The sequence below is a fragment of the Athene cunicularia genome (assembly GCF_003259725.1).
Source record: "Athene cunicularia isolate RWA chromosome 2 unlocalized genomic scaffold, athCun1 chr2_part2, whole genome shotgun sequence".
Taxonomy (NCBI): Eukaryota; Metazoa; Chordata; class Aves; order Strigiformes; family Strigidae; genus Athene; species Athene cunicularia.
Genome location: NW_020799096.1, coordinates 3,250,638 through 3,270,445, shown reverse-complemented (window position 1 = coordinate 3,270,445; position 19,808 = coordinate 3,250,638). Strand labels below are relative to the sequence as shown.

Below are 19,808 nucleotides of genomic sequence, written 5' to 3'. Positions count from 1 at the left end.
AGTATTTTTTGTGCCTTCAAAGTACTTCTGTATTGGATTCTGCAATATAGTTAATAAAAATGTCAGGAATTCACATGCAAATATTTTTCATGATTCCACTTAAAACTGCCTGACTCTCCACCTGTACTTACTTTTGGATGACAACTATGCAGATAGTCCAACCAGACTGAAAAAAAACATGCAAACTATTTCCTACAGAAGAGAGTATTAAATAAATCCATCATCATTATTTTATACAAGATTGGTCCCACCTCACACGGGAACCACAAGCTATTTCAACAGAAAGAGTAAGAATTGGTAGGAAGAATGAATTCTTTATTATTCAGTTCTAAGTGACCTCAGTTTTACACCATGAAAATTAATTTAGGTTTTAGGAAAGATCAACACTGCCTACAGAATTCTTCAAGCAATTTTTACAAGATCACTAATTGTGCTTTGTTAATCATCTTACTTCAACTATTTAAATGTATCTTAACACCTTTCAGGTGCATTGGAATTCAGTATCACTTTATTCATCATCTCAGAAAAAGACATATATAAATAACACAATACATAGCTCAGAAAGTCTAGAGGAACCGTTGTCTTCCATGGTTCATAATCTGACAAAAGTTCTTTGGAATTTAGCTGTACTGTTCTTAGTAGAACAGCACTGAAATGAGGAACCTTAAGTTTTAGCCCAGAAAAAAACAAACAGTCTCTTTTGTTGTGTTTGTGTAAAGGAAAGAAAGCTCAAGAGGAAAACCCCTATGCACCAATTCTGTAAATGCACAGTGAAAAGCTCACGGAAGAGTCAGTGCAGCATGGAAGTGACCTTTCAGGAGTGGATCTTGTGACATAAGGTGGAACCTAAAGGAGCATCTTTAGGTGTATCTAAATGGAACTACAGGTGACCAAAAACAATAGCAAGGGGCAATGGTGAGTCTTCACTCTTGCAAAACACTTCGTGGTGATTTCACTCATCAGGATTCCTTCTTTTCCTCCACTTCTAACAGCTCATCAAGGAATTCCACAACTTCACCCTAGAATGGATTAAATTTAACAGAAACAAGTTAACCCTGTATTTTAAAATCAGTGGAAAATTTGAAGTATTTTAATCAGAACATCAACTGTAATAATAATAATAGGTGTCCAAATAATTTTTAACACCCTTCATATAGAAGCTAGCTCAAAGCCTATAAAAGGCAAGTAAATAGCCCATACAGGGGCAGCACAAGTACTTGCAGTGACATACAGACCTTAAAAGAAGGAAATGTTACACTTCCCAGCAAATCCTCCTGATATTTTAGGTATTTAAATAGACAATGAAATCCTCAAACTTAGAAAGCAGAGGCATAAAAGTTTAAAGCATCTGTTAAATTAGGAAACTGCTAAAATAACATAAAACATTAAAGAATTTCAGAAAACCTCAAAATTCAACAGAAAAGTGTTTTGTAGAACCATAACTTGACTTCGCATCTGTCTGCACTAACTGTTTATGTCCTGTTAGACTCTTCAACACACATCTTATCCATTTTCAACCACAGATCTTCACATGTCATACTTCAAGGCAGCAAAAATGTAAAGAACCAGAGATACTAGAATGTCTTCCATACTGGAAACAAATAGGTTTCGTTTAGATCCAGACTAGAAAACACTATATTTACAAGCTCCACTCTGCTAATACAGGTACCAACACAACACAACAATCCAACTTTATTTAAACTACTCCTAACATAGTTGTATGTCATATACGATAGTCAATGCCTTTCTGCAGTCAAGCCTGACTACTCTGGGATGAAACAGCCCCACCAGCTGGAATTTACTGCCTTGTCAACCCAGCTACAGTAATTGAGTTAAAACCTATGTTCTAAAAAGGCCTTAAGATATCATTTAGTTTTTTGCCAAAACAAAATGTCACCTTCTGATAGAAAAATATTCTGCTGGAAAACCTGATCAACTCTTACTCTCATGTTTAAAATAATAAAAATATATAACAGTTATGTTGAAAGCAAGTCACCCTTGCTTGGATACTCATTCCTCTTCCTTCACCCTCCATTCCAAGTCTCTGTGAACTGTATTAGGCTTCTGAGTCTGCTCAATAAATACTGCAAACAGTATTTTACAATCCTAATTAAATTTCAAGCACAATTTTGTCTAGAAAAGTATTCCTTAGGAAGACAGCACCTCCCAGACACATGCAGTTTGAGATTAAAAATTTTACAGTTTCCTATTCTGGTGAGGAAAGGGCATTAACTGTCAGTGAAAATAATAAGAGGAAATTGAGAAGTTTTGTCTATTTTGAATACAACTGTATTGGTGATTAAAAATATTAACATCACATTTTTCAGAAGTGTGATTGGCAAGGAGAGAAATAATGAGAACCAAGCAAATAAAAAAACAAAAGCAGGAGGAAATCTGGCTGAAATAACTGCTGCTCTTGTTCCCTGCTTCACAGTTCCATCTCAAAAGACTGTTGAGTTGTTGCAACTATGAAGTGGTTTTAGCAAGTCCTGAAGAACGGCAATTTATTTTGCTTTGAATTTGTTCAAAACATTGAAGCATCCAATACAATAAAAAATAAAAAGACAAGAAAAAATGCCAGCACTTTCATATTCCCTACTCATCTTCTTGGTTGCAGGAAATCTGACATCTGGAAAACAGGAATTTGACATTTCTGCACGTTTTTCTTTGTTAGAAATATTTTGATTGCCTAAGGAGCCCGATTGTGGGAGGAACTCACTACTACTTCACAAACGCACGTGAAGAAAATAGCTACAAGTTTCAACAGTCACTATGCAAGCAGTTGAAAGATCCAGAGACAGAGGTACAGAGGACTTCAGGTCAAATTTTATAGCACAGCTCCTAGAACTGTGGGCACACGTATTTGGGTGCCTTTTGAAGGACTACAGATTAGCAGGTAGGTCCCATTAACTCTGATCAGAGATAGGAGACTGGGAATACAGGTGTCTACCACAGGGGTCCCAGATCTAATTCAGACTGATTCTTTTACTCTTTAGGATCCTGTATTTCATTTAATGAAATAATAACAAATATTAAAACAGGACTTCTCTCCTCAGTCTACCTGAAAAGACAACCCTCAAAAGGTGAGTCTGAGAAGTGGGGTGAAAGGCATATACATCTGACTGGATCACCCAGAATTAAGTATAAGGAAGACATGGGAATTTCAATATTGTACCTTTAGTAACTACACCCAACAGGAACAATTTATATTACTGTCAAGCTCATCAGTAAGATAGGCTATTTCAGAAGACACAGAAGATCCAGACAGATTTCACATTTTTTTTCTTCTGGTATGTTTTCAAATCCAGAAACACATAAGAAGCCCAAGTTTTAAATAGAAAAGGATATTTAAAAGCAACAGTATTTAAAAAAAAAAAAAAGACAAAAAAAAGACTGATCTCCAGTGCCTAAAACTGATCTCTATAGGAAAGTAAGATGGAAGCTGTTGCAGTCTAATGAGAAGCACTGAGGAGTAAAAGAGGTTGAAATATGGCAAAAATATAAAAATAGTTGCCAAAACAATATACATACAGAAAATACACTGTAATACAACTGAATAATCGCCTGGATGTTGGTTATTTCTGAAAAGGCAAGAATTCCAGATTAAAGACAAGGAAAACCTGTAGTTAAAATACTTTTGCCTGCCTTTCAGGGTCAGAATGTAAAACATTTGCAAGTTGTCCATAGTGTGGTAGGCAGCCTAATGAAAAGGTGATAGTGCTATGTCAGAAGAGCTGATGACAATGTCACACTAGCAGCTATGACCAGATTGATCACTGTCCTTGCCCCATTAACACTCACTTGACATCAAGGCAGGCATTTTGCATGACTGCAGTCAGCAAGTATTTCACAGGTGTTCATTCCAGGGAAAAAGCCTTCTGCCTACTGATAGCTAATAACTTCATGCTGGCCCTCAGATCTGGAGTCTGAAATGATTCTCTGATATGATTTAAGCCAGGGGTTCTCAACCTTCCCTTCACCACAGATCCCCTTGAAATACCTTTTGTGGCCGCAGACCTCCAAGACTTAAGTCAAGATTAAAAAAACTAGACTGCATCAAATATTTATTTAAATTGTCTCATGAAGGGTCTTCAAATTTGGAGAGAAGGGGAAATAAGTTAATCTGTTAATTCACACACTCCTATTATCTTCATTGCAACGATGCCATATGAATTTAAAACAATAGCATCAACACTTCTTGCTCCAATGTCCATCTTATGGTATTTTAATATGCTATATCCAAATCTGATGCCAATTTTTACATTAAAATTTGACGAAAAGTTTTTACAATTCTTCTCACCTTTCCCCTTGTTTGACTGTGCTCAGTCACCACATATTTTTGTGTACTGGTCCAGGGCCACCGCTTGGAGGAAGAGACTTCAGCCCTGTTGTGGCCCTAAAGAGGGCTGTTGGGTTAAGAAAATGTCTTGAAGAGAAAAAACATCTAGTTTAAGTGGGGCCCACCAACCGTACTAGCTCCGAAAATACTAGTGCATCAGGGCAGGCGGCGTGGGGGGGGCTTGAGTATGAGAGGAGCGTTGAGGGGAGGGGGCTGTGGGAAAAGGAAGTGCAGTACTTGCCGTGGGCCAGACCAGATGTTTCCGGGCTGGATGTTCCTCACCCCTGCTTTGAGCCTTCACAGACCCCCTGTGATGATATCATGGCTCCCCAGGGGTCTGCAGACCACAGGTTGAGAACCAGTGATCTAAGCATTCAGTGTGACAGAGCTCTTCCTGTTATCTGGCATGCTATTTGGCTCCTACCTAAATAGGAAGGACATCGATGTTTACAGCAGCACCAAAGTCAGCTCCAAACCTGTAATTCTTACTGCTGCCAGCTACTAGAGGGGACAACAGCCACCCAGCTCTAATGCAGGTTACATAAATATGCTATTCAGACACGGTGCTGATGTAAATCAGAATTGAGCAATATATGGCCCAAAGCGTGATGTAGCTGTCTGGCTGGTAGCTAGTAAATCAGCAAGTGAAGTCTGACTAAGCTTGAGGAAGAGAAGGGTTTGCTGTGAGACCAGTACATGCCTCATAGTTCGGTCCTCAACAGCTGGAAAGTATGCACATGTTGACTGCCTGGTCAGCTGCAATGACACATGTCCTTGTTAGCAAGCTGGCCCTCCATCCACAGTTATTGCCTCCTGGTTTGCAGTGGAAGCCAGGTACGTGCTGCAGGTAAAATAGCTCTGCTGGCACCCCATGGCCTCCCTCCCTGTGCTACCAACCTTTTCCTTCTCCCAATCCAGGGACAGTCAGTGGAAAGTGGGAGTGACAGAGAAGGATGTTTGGGAAAAGATGGGTGTAGCCTGAAATAGGGGAGGATGATACCAAACAGCAGCAGGGGAATGCTCCCAGACTGGTGTGAGTGGTAGCATGAATCAGAGAAGCTGATCTGATCAGCTGGAGCCTCTTATTATCTGTCAGATATGCAAACCGAGCACCCTTGGCTTAGATGAACAACTGAACAGAGGCACGAGCAGAAAGAACAAGTTTTGTACCACAGTAATTCTAGGCTTTACAGATGGTATGTGAGTAGGTTGGTTATAATAAAAAATAATTTTAAAACAGAGTCTTGGTCAATTCTGAATAAGCTAACCCAGGCTAGTGAGACTGGTGCAAAAGCAAAGCTAAAGCATTTGAAAAAATAAGTCCTAAAAAGGAGAAAAAGGCAGAAGTCCTCACTTATTACCGCAAGCTGAGTGTCTAAGATCAAAGTACACTTTGGGCCAGGGATTGTTGCTGGCCCTTCCTTATGCAATATTAAATGCTGCATCCACACACACAAAACACAAACTTTCAGAAAAAACACTTGTACTTTGGAGACTCCTAGCTAGCTATTAAAAGAAACAGCAAAGAGAAAGCTACTAATACATGGCTCAGTTATGGCCCACTTGAGACTTGATGGTCCAGCACCAACTTTTCTTTTGACAGCATCATTTAAAAATAGTAGAAAGCAGTAGCAGTTGTACTGCTCACTGACAGACCCAGATGCTTTGCCGTTGGTTGCAAAGACTAAGCATTGCCTTCTGCGTAGCAAATTCTAATCATTCGTGGGTCCTTGCCTCCACCTACAATCTGTTCTGTCCTTCTCTGTGTGGATTGGAAAAAAATAGCTTTCTTGTAATAACTCTTACTTTCCATGCAGATCTGCAGATGGCCTTTCCTATAGGGATTCCATATGCACTGTGGTGGGATAGCCTGTTCTTCAGGGAACTAACAGGGAATACTAAAATAACAGTGTTCTAGACAGAATTAAGATCTACAGAAAAATATTATTATGGACATGCTTTCATGATTATCAGGGAATGAATAAGAAATGACATTTATCCTAACTCATCCAACAAACTGAGCCTTAAAAGACAATACACAGAGCAAGAATTGGCTGAATCTTTGTTCCCTTATAATCTATGACTTAGAAGAAAAAATATTTATCCCCCAAAATGTCCCCTGGCTGTCCTTCACAGCAAAAATTCAGATTTTGCTTAAGTTCAAAAATCTTGATGACTGGACACTTGTTCAGCTTGATTCCCTTATGTATTGGGTGAAGGTGGCAAGGTTGTGGTAGCAAGAAGGGCTGCAGGGGTGGATTCTGTAAGGACAGAAGTTACTACTCTGTGAGGACATGAGTTACTGTCCTGTCACTGACCCAGCGACTAATTTGAGTAACTAACAGAAATAGTAACAAAGAGTTAGGTTATGAAAACCAGCAAATTTTGTTCCAGGACAAATAACCATCTTTTTCAAGAGTGGAGATAAAGGTTTGATATGGATGACTGTGGAGGGTATGTGCTCCGTGGGCCTGGTAGACCCTGTAAGTGCCCACCACACAGCCCAGTGGCCAGCGATATTCTGGGGGGAGACACATTATTTCAGGATAACAGCAAGGCATGTGTCAATGAGTGGCTCAGCCTGAAAGGTTTATTCAGCCTTCAACTAAGAAAAAGTTCCTGGGTCTAACCTTCAGCTGAAACACGAGAGTTTACTGCAACCACCTCAAAGCTCTCCCAGATCGTCCATGAGCAGTAAAGACCAGGCTGGACATTCCTCACATTCTAGCAGGGGAAAAAAAATCCCTCAATTCTTTGTGCAGAAAAATTATTTGGCCCTTAACTTGTTTATTTTTCAGATACTTAGCCCACAGTGTGACCCACTGTCACATGGTTTTAGGTTGGGGTTTTTTTCAATATTAAAAGAGCTTAGTTGTTCTTTACATGTATGTTAACTACTTTCTACACTGTTTTTCCATTTCATTTTTTAATGATATATTCTGAACATGTAACTGTTCTCTTCCCATATACTATGGGAGATTACAGTACACTGCAGTTATTACAATAATATTTTACAGTAATCTAATAAATGCGCTTTCCTCTTAACATTTTTATAATGCCTATAAAACACGACTCAACCCAGTTTCAGAGCAACTTCAACATTGTTCCCATCGCACTGAAAACAGAAGCCTTCTAGTGGCTTTGTTTCTGAGCTCCACTTGCTTGCTTTATGCTGCATGCAGAAGCTTAAGAAAATCTGAGCAGGTAAAAATTGCTCCTTAATGTCAGTATTGGCAACTTGGGTACATCCTGCCATTTAAGCCCAAACATGCCAGTGACTTCCCATGGTAGGTGGTTTAAATGGAAGGAGGAACACCTTTGACCAAGATACATATCCATGAGTAAAGAAGCAAGAGTGGAAAGCAGGAAGCTTCTGGAAAGCCAGCCACATGGGCAGTATCTCCACTCGGAAAATATGGTGAAAAAAATCTCCTTTGCTTTTTTCTTTAAAGAAGTGTATGTTGAACAGGGACTATAACAATGCCAATTAGCTGACAACTGTCTCTGAAACAGCTGCCACTGGCTCTTCTTAGTGTAGCAGTGCTATTGTAGCCGTGTTGGTCTGAGGTCACAGGCCGGGCAGGGTTTACAGATTTGAAGTTACAACTTGCCGTTACGAGCGCACTTGTATAAATCATTTGAACATATGCAAAAAATGAGTTCATAAAGCCAAAAATATGTTAGTGATTCCTGAACAGAAAAATAGGCTGAATTCAGATTATTGTTTGCTATCAGCAGTCCACTGGGCCCTTGTGCTTTGACACTATTCCGTATGTTCTCCTTCCACCAATCACATTAGTTCAACACTTACTCTCCTTTGCATCACACTTAGGAATGGAGCATTTGAATTTCAGCTACTGTACAAATGAACACACATATTATATACAAATAAAAAGCACAAGATGCCAGAACAAGAGGGTCAAAGCTGCCAACAGTTTTTCACCTACTGATTAAGTACTGAAAGAAAAATCACGCTGCAGGATCATCCCAGCCAAATTCTTGTGGTTCTTATGTAATTTAGAAAGCTAAGTAGCTATCTCTGAAAAAAAATTCCTTAAGAACATTGATTTTATGGGCCAGAAACATGTCTCATACAATTAGTATAGTGCTGAACTTATATCTACAGTAGCTGAGTATCTGGCTCTTAATGGCATTTCAGTTTGCTGTTTAAATCTGTGAAATGCTTGGAGTCATATCTATTATAGACTTTATACATTACACATCTGAACAGAAGTCAAATAGCTTGACTATCCATGGCCAACTAACATGACAACACTGTAATGTTCTCTTAACTTCACTGTGGAAAACTGTAAGACTATTTAATAATTACTTTTAAGAAAAAGTAATTTGTAGTTAGTTGGCATTAATGTTCTCTGTCACCTCTCCTGTGTTAAATGTTTGAACTAGAGTTTTTCATTTCCTTGTGGAAAAACATTAATAAAGTAACAGGAACAGGACAGTATTTCTTGTAGTGACATATGCAAAAATCATTATTGCATGTTCCAGCCTTTGCAATTACTGCAATGTATTATTGGAAGAAGCCACATGTTCTCACTCGCTTTGTTAATGGGATTTAAAAAGACACATGGATGATCTGGGATACAGGAGCACTGAGAAGTCTGAATAAAATAAAATTCTCCACTTGGGAATAATGACATATTCACATAGGAAGAGATCATTTTGCCACATCAATCCTTTTGCTTCACTCAAGGAAAGAGAGTTGATTTTTTTCCTGAAGATTATTTTATGGGCTTGTTGGCCCACAAGCAACTTCAGACAGCAGACATGGACCATGGAAACTCACAAAAAGGTATGGCCTATGGCCCAAGAAGCACATGGTTTAAATAAATGGAGCGTACTGAAAGAGAGGTTGCCTCCATCCTTAACAATATTTAATAAAGCTTTTATTGTAACACCTTATCTGGGTTTTTCATCAGTTTTTAGCATTCATATGGAATAAACTTTTCCATCCGTGCCAGGAGAAATATTAAAAAAATAATTCACTTACATTACCAGGTCCTGCCCATATAGCAGAAACTGCAAGGTAGTGATTTTACCTTTGTGCTATTACTGCACTGTCTGGACTCCCTGGAAGGCTCCCGCAGCCAAAGACAAGTTCTGGTAGCCAGGGATTTATGAGTTCACTATCAAGAGGCAGAGACAAGCCAGAGGCATGGACAGCCTCCATCGCTCCCAGGTTCTTCAGTCCTAGTAAAGGAGGGCACAGAGGCCCTTCAGCTTTTCCTCAGGAGAGAACTGTAATTTTCCTAATAGCATGAGTGTGGGGTAGGGGTATCTGTGGCATGACCAGGCTCAGCAATTTTGCTTGTTTAACCCAAACATATAATCCAGGGTAATGCGACTTCCTTGTCACTTTCCCAAAAGTTTGATGTTTCCACTGTACTTCCCTCCTGCAGATTGCAGCCATTTATAACTGCAATAGTGAAATGGGTTACAGGAATGAATGCTAGCAAATGAATGCCTGTTTATTCTATACACAGTGCTTGAGGCTGAAGATTGTTTGTATAATCCCTTCATGTAACAGCGTATGGGGAATGCCCTCACAACAGACTGCTTCTCCCCCTCCTTAATTACTCATCTCTGTGTTTTGAAGCAGCAGATATGAAAGAAGGAAAAAATTACAAATTAAGTTTATGTCTAACGTAAGAAAACATTATGGGCAAAGCACAAACCAACAAGAGAATATAAAAAAGTGCTCAAGTATTTCACACCCTGATGAAAATCCATACAGACTAGTCCTCATCTATGCTTAACCTTATAACAAGTTTATTAAACTGTCTTTCATGGAGTTTTATCACAATGGAAAGTCTTCCTAAAGTCTGGTAACCTTGCAATGGAATTTTGCATATAAAGTTGTTTTCAGGTCACTAGCATACTGAAGGCAGCAGACACATTATTTCTCCACTATAAAATATTATCTCTCCCTATGTGCTAGATAATGTAAAAATTGCAAAGGTGATTTCATTTGTTAACATAAACCATCTTTCTCTTTTTTAACTAAAAAAGACCTCAGCAGTGCTTATTACAAGTACTCTGCCCCATGCCATAACTGAACCTAGCTCTTTGCCAATGCCAGCAACAAACTATTCCATCATTTGAAGATTTTTTTAAACCTTTAAATGAAAGGTTCGGAAAACAAAGCAAAACAGAAGGCAATCCAAAAGCCTCCCATGATTTATACTTTAATTTCAGCTGTGGGAGACAAAAGAAAAGCCCTTTCAACAGTTTAACTACTTTTCTTGCACAAAAATCCACTTGACATATTTCCAGTCTAATAGCAGTCATTATATGTTATTTGGCCATGAATCCTAACCATTTAAGAAGCAAGACTGGGTGACCAAAATGTTACTGTGCAGAAAAAAAATAACAAATAACAAGACTTCCTTTTTACAAAAATTACAATTTAGGTGGTTACTTCTGGACAAAATTATAAGGATCTTTATATCTAATTTCAACATTTCAGAAAAAAAAAAAAACAAACAGAAAACACTGGGTTTAAATATATATATATTTATATATACTTCTCTGCCCCCTGGTGTTATAGCTTGCAATGTGGATTTTATTTTTCTGTGGGCTCAGTGCATTATATTTACCTTTGTGCTAATACTGTGTATTTATATGAATGGTACATGATGTTCTTTGGGTTTGTTTCTTATATTCCATTTATAAAAGAAAAATTCATGATAAATTGATCACAGTTACAAGCAGATTTTTCCATATTAGCGAAATCCTGGAAATCCAGCTATGTATAATCTTCACTTTAATGTGATCGCTGGTTTTTTGACTACAATTTCCTTTCTAGAAAACTCACCTCATCATCATCCATCAGATGTTCCTTTGCAAATTCATACATTTCCAACTGGAGCGTGGTTATGTTGTGGTATCGAACTGCCTCCTATCAAAAACCAAAATTTCTATGTCACTTTAGGGTAGCAAGACAGCAGTGTCATCACATGTCACCTGAAACGACTCCAGTGAAGTCAGGCCCAGATTTAGTAGAAGGTGGATCCCAGGGGGAGTTATAATGTTTGAGAAAGGAAACAGCAGACCAGCAAGCAGCGTATCCAATGTCTTCTGTGGCTCTTTCTAAGCACAGGCTCCACCGGTGTGAGAAGAACAAAGCACTCTCCTCTTTCTCATGTTTCAAAGCATTGGCGAGTCTGAGACTAAGGAATGAGACTGCCAGAGCTGAGCAGCAGCCCGTGCCTGCATTCCAGCGGGCTTTGGACGTGAGAAAGCCTCTGTCTCCCTGTGTGCTGGCATATAGCAGCAGGCAGTTCTGGGAAAGAGACGCTAAACTATTTTGCATGATAATGACTCACCACCCCTGCCTGAGTCTGGGCTAGGGAAATTCTGCACGGTCACCCACCTGTCCCACCTCACCTCCCTGGCTGTTTGCCTGGACAGCACAGTTTAGCTCAGTCACCTACTCTCATATTTGTGAATAACAACGGCAACCTACTTTGATTGTTCCATTTAACTCTTTTTGGGGAGGAAAAAAGGAGACTTCCTCTTTCACAAGAATGTCTAAAGCTTAGTGCCAGAGACAAGTGCTGCTGTCACCCCATTGCCACTTTGTGAAAATAAACAAGAGGTATTATGGTTTTCATAGCAAGTGATTAGGACAGCAAGCAACTTCTGTTCATAGTTATATGGATCAAAGTACAAGAAAATACAGCTGTGTGCACTTCATATTTTATATTTAAAAACTAAATTATCTGTAGTCCCCAGCTCCTGAGAAGTTATCAACAAAACATTCAGAGTTAGTGTAGGGCCCTTGTTCTGCCCTCTATGCATACGTATACCAAATCTGTCTGCAGTCTGCAGTTTAATACTGTGGCTACCCCTCACTCCCACCACCATCAAATATTGTCTCCAATATGACTATAAAGCACAGTTCTATTCCCAAAAGCAGTGACAAAAGAGTCGTCCCTTCCACCTTTGAGCTCAGACTTGCTGCTGCTGCCTGAAAGAATCTAATGCATTTTCTCTGTCTTGTGTCTCAGCTGGCCCTGCAGGACAGGCCTGTGTTTCCAGTGTGTGGATAAGGTGTGTTGCACATAACTCAACAGCTGTCCACAAATAACAAACACTTAATTCAAGCGGAGTGGTATTTTTGACTTGGCTGGCCTGAGAGGAAGGAAAGTGTAATTATCAACTTGACGCAACCTACAAGGTGTAAGTGAACTGCTCTGCAGTGCTGCTACAGGTAAGTGAGCCACCTAAAGCATCGCACAGCTGTACCAAGTTCAATGCAGCATTAAGAATTAAGGGTCTTTGGGCCAGTACAGGTCTCGGTCACTGAGATGTCTAAAGAAACAACACAGAAAGGGCAACTGGAATGTTACCCTGCAGGATGGCCGCCGTTGCTTCAGCTAGGTTAAAGCAACTGACGCTTCCCCAGGGAAGTCATGCCCTAAGAGAAGGAGAAGGTACTAAATTTAATTTGTGGAACATGTATTGCTAATGACTTAACTACTTGTACAGCATGTACCACTGATGCCTGAGGAGTCAGTCACTCAGGTGTCATAAAGCCGTTAATTCAGTTGCATGACATAAATCCTGGTAACAAGAAATGACAGAAATACAATTTGATTGTCGGAGTCCAAGCTGCAGGGGTCCAGTAACACATCAAAGATGCTTTTTTATTTAAGATTTCCTTGGACATGGAAATTTAGAACAGCATAGAAACCCATTTTTAGAGCAATTTTTCAAAGCTAGATCACAGTCATTGCTGGATGGACTGATGTTTACTGTGGGTTCTTTGTAGCAAGTATTCCAACTGAGATAATCAGATGCAATATGGTCCTGAGCCTTTTTCCATCCTCATTCACCTGTCTATGTTCTAAATGGAATAAGTGGAAATTGAGTTTAGCTGGGGTTATGATATCTGGACACATTCCAATGCCCACAGAACCTGAAATAACAAGCAGGTGAGCAACTACATGCTGGCAAATAATAAGTGACTGACAAAAGCCCGAATGTCACTGGAGTGATCTTTTCATCAGGAGATTTCAGAGGCCAGCTGCTTTATTTACTGAGGTATAAAGATAAAAATATGCATGAGGCAGACAAGTATCGCATGAATTTACTTTGCATCATATCATATTATATCCTACTGTGCTGTATTGCAACACAAAAGGCAGAACTATGACATTCATGGTCTACACTACACAGTACATCTCTGTGTACAACTTTCTATATCGTTTTAATAAAACAGTATGTATTTACCTCCAGAACCAATAGATAGCTCCCATTTTCCCAGCCTCTGACCCACTGAGTTTCAGGGAAATATCTTAATGTATCTAGAAGGCATTTTAAGTAATGCACCTACCGATCTGGGCTGAAAATCCTCTTCTTTAAGTCCCCATTTGTCTTTGTGGTATTGATAATAGACCATGTTCTGTTTCATTACTTCATCTTTATGGTCAAACAGGAGGTAACTAGCAGCACAAGAAGCTGCATTCTTCATGTCATTCACTAATTAATAAACACACACAAAAATCCAGATAAGGTAAATGAACAAACTCCTACTGTTATCTAAGCTCTGAAAATCTCAGATGGAAACAGAACCTCCCCAACAGCTGCATATTTCTACCTCCCAAACAGCTGCATAGAAGAAAAAAATTGCTTCCCAGAAAGTATATGCTATCTTTGTGTCCTGAAACAGGCAAAGCCACGATTCAAAAGTGGGGATTTACCTCTGATGTTTTTCTAGGAAAATCATAACCCAATGTCCCTCTCGTATATCTGTAACAGTGAGGCATCAGCCCATAGCTGGTGATACCCACTGGGACATTTATTCATAAACAAACAAAATACTAAATGTAAAAAACCCCGCTTCTTTGTATTAGAATTGACAAAGAGGGAAGAGTCAATGTGTAAAATGTGTAGTCAAACAATGTAAGCAGAAGTCGTTAATGGGTTGATGTTATGTGGCTGACTGCATTTCCCTTTGATGCTGGATTCTGCAGAAACAGCTGTAAGGGCTATATGTGCTCTTTACAGTTCAAGTAGTTCCTCAAGAAACCACAAAATTCACTGAATGATTTACCTATCAAATATATAATCACTGAGCACCAGAACACTAGAATTTCTGTTAAGTGGTCCCCTCTTTCTTCAAAACCTATCAAATATATAGTCACTGAGCACCATTCTAACAGGATTATAAGAATCCACTAGGAAAAAGCAAATGTTATGAAATACTCTGTAGGCTTGTCTATGGAAGAAATTCTGAATAATAATCCTGAATAATACATAGTAAATTGAAAACTGAGTATTTATTCAATAGAAGAAGTGGTGTTATGATAAATATGTTGCCTTGAAGCCAGAATCTTTCTTCTCTCTAACTGAATGAGTTAGAAGTTTAAGAAAAAAAATCTTGTTAAGAGTTACACATTCAGCTGCTTAACAACCATGTGGACCTGACAGTGTGACCACCATGGCTTTTTGGTACAAATCATGGGGTTTTGTACACAGGTGTACAAAATGTGTCTGTGCCATTGCACATGTTCCAATGTATAGGAAGTGCTGACACTGTTTAACATGTTATAAGTTACTTCAAAAAGACAGAATTGGTGTTTAAACATTTAAACATCTGAAATACACTTGAAAAACATTTATCATTTCTATGAACATTCATCATTTATATGAAACTTTGAAAAGTGTAAGCAACTAGTGCCTAAAGTAGGTACCATAAAGAATGAAGGGGAGTGATGGATCAGATCACACTTACTCTGTAACTGCCTCATTTTTCCAATACCCAAGTGGAGATCAGTCACAACCATGCATAAGTTAAAACAGAGGCGCCTGCTCTGGGCAAAATCCAGCCCTTAAGGGACTTATGCTGAGCAATTTATTTTGTCATGAACAATTTTATGACCACAGGCTCTATACATAACATTTATCTCCCATGTCTGTTATACAGGGAGAAAAAGATGGCTGGCAGCTCAGACTTTCTATCCCAGAACAGATTAAAAAGCAGATTCTGGAGGCCACTATTTACATTCTAAAGCATTATAACTAGAGGGAAAAGATTCGCGTCACCCCAACATTATTTAAGCACATTAAATCACTACTTACATTTATAATAAGCAAACTGCAAGTAATGGTACATGGTGGCCACAAATTTCTCAACAACAAAGCCTCCTATAATGGGTGTCAGATTATTCTCGCACTGCACTTTGCATGCAAGGACTTCAATATAATGATCTACAAGGAAGAAAACAACACCAAGGATATGGATCGCACAGTGAATTGTTACAACCCCTCCCATTAGCTGCCCATTAACATTTGGCCTGGGTCCGGCTTATCTGGATCTTGCTGCTTGGAAGTACTGAGCATCTACAACTCCATCTGAGGTACATATCAAGTACTGGTACTCAGACCTTCTGTAAAAATCGGTGCAGTGTGGACTTGAAATGTATCAGAGCGGCAAGTCCAGAGAACTAAGGTTTCACTGACACCTACAGGCAGTAGGTGGTAGGTTTTACATAAAGTCTTACGGAGTATTGCCTTACTTCCTGAGAACTTTACAGTGCTATTTTTTAAAAAAATGTTGAGACCCTTTGCAATTTTAGTAAATTATTGCATTAATAAGGTCCATGTGCTGCTGAGTAAAACTGTGTCACAGAGACATACAGCAGGTGACTGCAAAATAAAACTCCAGAGATGGACGCATTTCATGCTTGCAGTTTGGATGTTCTAAAAGAGAAGACAGACGTGAATATGCTGCTCACTGCAGAATACCTTTCTGCAAGAAATGTTTAAGTTCACAAGCTTACCTGGTCTATAAAAGCTTGCTACAATGGGATAGAACTAGAGATGATCTTATCTTCAAGAAAATACATTCCGAGAAAACCTTCCATCAAAGAATTTCAAGCATTTTCAGGATATATAACATTAGACAACACCACCAAACAGAAATCTGTTAAAGTCTTAGTTTCCCTGTTAGCCATGTTTGGCAGGTGACAGCAAGTCATCTAAGCTTGTGCAGCAAGTCTCTGACCAAGGCAAAAGAACAGCAAAGGCCCCTTCCCCCCTCTGATGTTTTCATCAGAGAACTCCTAACATGAAGAATGCTGAAGTTAACTAAAAATAACTGGCCAAATGAAATTACCAGACCCATCTTTTACAAGAGCAGTGTAGAGTCCAGACACAGTAGTGTTCAATTCCAGCCAGCACTTAAAACCAGGAACACAAGTTGCTCAGTGAAGTGATCCCATGCAATAAGGACAGCTGGCTTCCAAACGTTAACTCATTGCTCAGGGATAAATACGTACCTAGTGCAATTACCAAATACTTCTGGTTAACACTTTCTGCTTCATCTGCTTTCTGCAGTCAAAACCACAGAGGCAGGATCTATCTCCCTGGAGCAAGAGCACAGTTCAGTCCAGGCAGTGCAAGTAAATTTGAGTTTTCCTATCTCAAGAACAAAATATTTGAAATGCATGCACACAGCTGTGGTAACATCATTGTGGTAATGGTGTACTGCTGGGAATTGTCCTTTTCTTCCAAGAAGGAAAGAGAAGGATGACAGCAAGTGCCAGTTACAGCTGCACATGGACACCATACCCTTTACAGTGGCTTAGGGGTTATCCTGACTTCAGGGCTCTGAGCCATTGGAGAAGAAAGTCTATTTCTTGCTTTACCACCTATAATTTGACTGTCACTCCTTAGATGCTGTCCTAGGCACCTGCCTGTTTTGCCCAAGGATAAAACATGGCTTGAAGAATAGCCTGTGATAGCTATTCCCTGTCAGTGGTACTGGTGGATATCAAGCAATTCCATGCTGTGAGAAATTGTGAGCTGCTCATGCATGAACGTATTTCACAAAAGTTTCCCCTCACCAACACATCTAATGGCTTTAAGACAAAACCACCCACCTGCAATGGAGAGATAGAAGTCTTTAAAATCTCTGATCTCTCGGGAGCCTTCACAGGCTGCTGTACAGTCATCATAGGCTTTGAAGAAATCAGGAAGAGCCAGTTCCATGTCCGAGATGGACGTTCTCCAATTGTCACCATTGTATGCTCTCACAGCCCTGACAAAGAGATTCTGAAAAATTGGCAGGAATGAAAACCAGCAGTAGCTGATCTATGGAAATCTGTGTGTACATTCAATTACAGTAAATGATGTCTTTGCATTTCTGGATTACTACATAAACTGTTAACCAGTTAATGTGGATGACTAATGGATTTTACCAGGTATTTTCTAGAGAGCAGAGTAGGTAATTCCATTTCAGATCAACAGAAAAACCTGGACAGAAGTAACAATGTAAGTCTAAAGCACAGGTTTTGACAAACATTTTCAATGGAATCAACAGCAAATGTCTGAGTTCTTTTAAGCTGTGCCAGTACACCACTCATGCATTTGAATAACTCTATGCGTCTGCTTAGCTCCAGTAGTAATCTGCATGGAGTAGCTTTCAGGTATGCCACTGTCTACGATTCACTATGACTCAATTATGGAACAGGGATCTGCATGAGAGGTGAGAATTACTGAATGCATTAAGAATGCAGAACACAGATTATGGAGAAAGACAGCAAGAGAGAAAGGAGAGCAAGAACTGAGAACACATAAGCAAATGAGATCCCTGAATCTCACACAGTAAGAGGAGTAATAGAGCAGTTCCAGAAGACCAGACTGAATAAAAAGCATACCTCATAAGGCTTTGTCTCCAAATCTTTAATATGCTCTTCAGCATCAGGTATGCTCTTATAGTAGGCCATATTTCTTTGCATCATCTCATCATCTGGATGCTTCAGAAGAAATGTGTGAGCTGCTGCAATAGCTTTTGGAAGATTATTAGCCTAAACAGGGATGGGGAGAGGAGGAAGGGGGAAAAAAAGGTTAATTAGAAAAAACCAATCCAAGTTTCCCAGTTTTTGTCAATGAACTTTCCTGCAGCCTATCTATTTCCAAACTTATATGTCATAGAATATGTCACAGAATCGTCTAGGTTGGAAAAGACCTTTAAGATCATCCAGTCCAACCATTAACCTAACATTGACAGTTCCCAACTACACCATATCCCTAAGTGCTATGTCAACTCTACTCTTAAACACCTCCAGGGATGAGGACTCCATCACTTCCCTGACTTCTACTGAAACCACAGTCTCAGCAGCTACAATGGTACAGTAAAACTGATACAATTCCTCTCAGTTTTATTCCTAGCTGCATCACTATGAACAGGGGGGGGGTTAATTTTAGAAGTCTATTATTGTTGCAGATAGCATAGATAATGATTATAAATCAAAAGGACAACTTTTTTTCCCTTCCCCTGTTCATAAAGCTGAAGAGGCACAAGATTATACTGTTGCTCTTGTGTGAGATTAATGTCATGGAAATAACTGATGCTCATCTATGGCTACTGGGCAGGAGTCATCACTTACAATGTTTCCATGATGTTTATGTTACTTATTTGCCTAGCAGCACGGAAGACAGTATTACAACAATACATCCTCCTGATAGTGTTATGAAGTTAGAAAAATAGCAGGGACTTGCTCAATAATTGCGTCCTAATGTACTATGTGATTTTCTGTACCCATTTTTAAACTAACTTCAAACCCCATTAGAGACACTTTGTGAAGTACGTATTCCTCATTTACAACTCAATGTGCCAAATACGTATGCACTTCTGTGTACATGCATTTATAATTTTTATTTTATATAGATACATATTTTAATAAAATATATACTATAGATACACATATTTAGGAAGAGTGAAAGTAAAAGTCTTAATTATTTGTAAAATGTTAAAACCTTTTCCCTCGCAAGCCAAGATACAGAGTTCCACCTCACATCTGAAATAGCTTATGGAAGTGTACATATAAAACAATGAGCAAGAATCACAAGCACGTATGCACATGCACTCTTCTGTTTGCATCCACAAAAGGTACCCTTTCATTTCAGAAAGAAACTTGAGAGATGACTACACCAAAGAAAGACTTAAACCCTGACATGAGCTCTTGCTGCTGTGCCGCTCTGAGTGTCCCGGCGCTGGAACTCTGCCAGCTGCCCTTCCTCTCTGTCCCAAAACTATGCGCTTCCAGTCAGCCCAGACTGCTCAACATGCAGGGAAATCTCAGCTGCACTTTCGTCAAATGCCTACTTGGTTTCTTTTGTGCTTTATGCTTTAACCCTGCTTGTTGGTAGGCTGACGGCTCTCTCATTTTTGCTTAGTCCATAATTCACTCTTGGATTCAACTTTCACCAGTTAAAAAAAAAAATTTGTAGAAACACATTCCTAAGCAAATCCAGCGTCTACGAGAAAGCTCCCCCCAGAGGAGAATGCGGCAGCACAGAAACATTTACTCCCAGGATCTAAGACGTGGCAAGATTTCACTGTAGAACCCACCCGAATAAACACATGGTCACTCTAAAAACTTACACAAAGCATTTCCCTCTGCTTCTCTGCTTTCTTCCTATACTATAAATGCTGGGGGGG

The 19,808-nt window shown here is 39.4% G+C and overlaps 1 protein-coding gene across 1 annotated transcript in view; it reads right to left on the bottom strand.

Moving 5' to 3' along the window:
* Nucleotides 1-950: 950 nt before the first annotated feature.
* CRTAP (cartilage associated protein) overlaps nucleotides 951-19,808 on the bottom strand; it is a 19,271-nt gene continuing 413 nt past the window's right edge. Inside the window, exons 2-7 of the mRNA XM_026843816.1 lie at nucleotides 18,022-18,171; nucleotides 17,245-17,416; nucleotides 15,443-15,571; nucleotides 13,695-13,840; nucleotides 11,172-11,255; nucleotides 951-1,019 (exon numbers count right to left, since the gene is read on the bottom strand). Coding sequence (XP_026699617.1) covers nucleotides 960-1,019; nucleotides 11,172-11,255; nucleotides 13,695-13,840; nucleotides 15,443-15,571; nucleotides 17,245-17,416; nucleotides 18,022-18,171 — 741 coding nt within the window. The 3' untranslated portion in view covers nucleotides 951-959. The remainder of the gene's footprint in view (nucleotides 1,020-11,171; nucleotides 11,256-13,694; nucleotides 13,841-15,442; nucleotides 15,572-17,244; nucleotides 17,417-18,021; nucleotides 18,172-19,808) is intronic.